At 38.3% G+C, this 3,621-nt stretch overlaps 1 protein-coding gene across 1 annotated transcript; it reads right to left on the reverse strand.

Annotated features, from left to right (window-relative positions):
• Positions 1-1,660: 1,660 nt before the first annotated feature.
• Positions 1,661-3,371, reverse strand: CIPK5 (CBL-interacting protein kinase 5). The gene has a single exon (XM_078991134.1). The coding sequence runs from the start codon at positions 3,104-3,106 to the stop codon at positions 1,781-1,783; it is 1,326 nt and encodes a 441-aa protein (XP_078847260.1). The 5' UTR covers positions 3,107-3,371; the 3' UTR covers positions 1,661-1,780.
• Between the last annotated feature and the right edge of the window lie 250 nt (positions 3,372-3,621).

Below are 3,621 nucleotides of genomic sequence, written 5' to 3' on the forward strand. Positions count from 1 at the left end.
CTAGTACGGGATAGTAATCCCATGATTTTAAGTATATAGTTTTATGTACAAAACTATACAATGTGGTCTTTAACTAAACTTTACTTTTAGGAAAATAAGTGTTTTTCCTGGCATAATAAACTGTACATAACCGGATCGTATAATAAACGGATAACTCAACTAAACTTATAAGAAAATATGAGATTTTCTTGGATAACAAACTTTTTCGGAAAACCAAAGGAAACTTGTACATTTTCAGAAAACAAAACTCTTATGAACTCAGCAGCTTTATGCTGATTTTCAAACTGTTTGTATTATCAGGTCCGCATTAGACAGGTAACCAACGATCCTTTTGGCGAAAACGGAGTACGTAGAAGACACGTCTTTACTTTTGTTCATATGATACATATGTATAACACTCTTAACACTTTACTTTTGAATAAATGTAAATTCTAATATGTAATGTAATGGTTGTTTACTTTGCTTACTATGTACATTGGTTGTGATACTTAACATGAAGTCACCTCCGCCCCGGAACGTTTCCACCTGCGGTTTCGGGGTGTGACACATAGGTATAGATTTTTAACTATGCAACAAATATTGTAACAAGATATCTACGAATTTAGATTCAGTAGTAAATTTTGTTGCAAAATAGTTACGGCTATTGATTCCGTAGCAATTTATATAGCAAAATAACTACATAATTTGATATGTATTAAATTTTGTAGTAAAATACACACGACTCATGATTTCCCAGTGAATTTCGTAGTATGCTAGTTACATAATCCAATTACGTAGCAAAATTTCGTAGTTATTCAAATACTAACTACCAAAGCGTAATTTTTTTAGCTGATTTCGTAGCAAAAATGGCTACGTGAAACAATTTACAGCAAATTCCATAGTATAATAGCTATGGAGTTTGATTTCATAACAAACTTCCATAGTTATTCAAATATTAGTTATGGAATGCAATTCTGTAGCAAATTTCATAGCATTCTGTAGAATATTCCGTAGTTAAATAGCTATCGATTCCACTTCTATTGCAAAATTTCATAGTTATTTCAACTTTTTCTTGTAGTGTCAAAAGTAATCGAAAAACCACTTCTTGATGACTTGTCCTTGTCCCATGTTTTAAAGCGTTCGGGGTAAAAGTTGAAACATATCACAAGAATTGTCCTTGTCCCATGTTTTACTTCCATAGACTTCAAGTATTGCATGCACCTCACATCCTTTGAGAATACTAGTGCGCCAGCTGGATCGACAAAGTTAACTCTGTGAACCTTACATCCTTATCAAAAATTAAAAAGGAAACAATCAAAAATCAATTATAACTTTCATATTGTTTTTATTTGTACATTTTTAACACCAATTATAGGCCAACACTTTAGAACACGACAAACCAAAGCACAACATTTAGTGCTTTTGTTCTATAGTGAGTTGTCAAGTACGAAGCTCTTCCTGTGTCATTGGCAGCGTCGACTCGTCCAGGCTCAATAAAACCGACACGTGTACACGTCTTTGCATGGTCAAAGTCAAAAGTCAAAACCATGGTTTTGTATTCTATGGATTAAACCTTGCAAGTTACTAATTAAAAACCCAAAAAAGGGTCTCTGTGCAAAGAAGTTTATATGGTTATATGTCATCGTTAAAAACATAGAAGTTGTATGGTTAAACGACATCGTTTAGAACTTGGAAGTTGTATCATTGTATGGTTACTCTAATAGTAAAAACCCGAAAAAAAGCGTGCTTGTACATGCGGGAAATAAGTAATATTCAAGCGCTTGTTTGGTCTAAAGGTTAACTAGGTATTGTTATCTTCGCCTTGCCACTTCCAAACGATGTCGTGTAGGGCAGGTCTAACGTCCTCTTCACAGAATTTCTTGTATTCGAGTGTATCACCGGTTGACTTCGAAAACTCCACCACCGAAACCTCCGGCGCCACCTCGAACACCTCCGCCGTCACCAACAACTTCCCTTTTCGACCCTCGGATATCCCCTGCATCTTTATTTTGTACTCGTTTTGCTTTGAATTCAGAATCTTGAAGTTGAGTTTCTTAGCAGCTGAATCGAGTTTGTCGAGAATGACGGAAGCAGAGTATCTTGACGTGAATAAAGATCCTGATTTTCGTTTACTCTCGAACATGTTTGATAAATCGAAGCCGGAAGACATTGATGAAATGAACTCGAAAGCGTTGTAGAACGGCGGCGATGATTTCAATTTTGGGAGCTGTTCTGTTTCGTTTCCCTGATCTTCGGTTTCTTTGATTGAAAACGCGAGTGGTCTTTGAAATCCTTTCAAGAACCATGGTAATCGCATGATCGCCGGAATTGTGATTCTACGCGACGGATCCACAATTAATATTTTGGAAATCAACCGCCGTGCGTCGGCGGAAAACCACGGCGGACATTCGTATTCGGCTTTGAAGATCTTTTTATACATGCGCATGATATTTTCATCTTGAAATGGAAGAAACCCGGCTAATAAAACATATAAAATCACCCCACAAGACCAAATATCCGCCTTGGCGCCGTCGTACCCTTTTCGCCGGAGAACTTCCGGTGCAACATAAGCCGGTGTTCCGCACTGTGTATGAAGCAACCCGTCGTTCGTTAACTGCTCCGGCAACGCCGACAACCCAAAATCTGTTACTTTCAGATCACCATTTTCATCCAAAAGTAGATTCTCCGGCTTCAGATCACGGTGGGAGACACCACGGCTATGGCAGAAATCGACGGCGCTAATCAACTGCTGAAAATACTTCCTCGCTACATCTTCCTTCAGTTTCCCTTTCAAAACCTTAGCAAAAAGTTCGCCGCCGGTGACGTACTCCATAACGAAAAAGATTTTCCGTTTGGTCGCCATAACTTCCTTTAATTCAACGACATTTGGGTGTCGAACAAGCCGCATGATGGAGATTTCACGAGTGATTTGCTCCATTAAACCTTCTTTTCGAACTTGATCTTTCTTGATGACTTTAATCGCTACACTTTCGGCAGTAACAAGATCTTTAGCATAGTACACCTTTGCAAACGTCCCTTGTCCCAACAACCTCCCCATCTCGTACTTCCCAAAGATTATATTCCGGCCACCACTACTGCCGTGACGATAATCGGTAAAATCTTCCATTTATCTCTCTATCAATGGGAGGCTAGCTAATTGTTTTAGATGGGGTTAAGGTGGTGGAGTTGGCTTCTCTCCATGGTGTTATAGAATATAGATGCTCCGATGTATGAATTAGACGGTGGTTGACGGTTGTCGGAGGGGTGTTTTCTGCTGAACTTTGAGAGTTTGAGGGGTGGAAGCCGTATATAAATGGGTGTAGAGTGAGAGTGGTAGGCGGAAGAGGGACCCAAGATTGTGGGGTTTTGTGAGGTGATGATTGGAGGACATAGTTTCGATAAATATTCATTATTCAAGGAGCGGCTATACCCACAGTTTTTGCATTATTGATGATGTTGCGAATGGTCGACTGATACGTGTAATTCGTGAAAAAACTTTGCCAGCTTACATACCTAATTAACTTTAATTGCTGTTGCATAATAGTAATATTGTATTTTTGTGTATACGATTTGTGTTGATTAATTATTCTAATTTTAGTTTTGATTGGATATGAACATGTGATGTCGGGTGTTTGTTGATGA

Source organism: Lactuca saligna, chromosome 4, assembly GCF_052625555.1.
Source record: "Lactuca saligna cultivar CGN05327 chromosome 4, ASM5262555v1, whole genome shotgun sequence".
NCBI classification, from domain to species: Eukaryota; Viridiplantae; Streptophyta; class Magnoliopsida; order Asterales; family Asteraceae; genus Lactuca; species Lactuca saligna.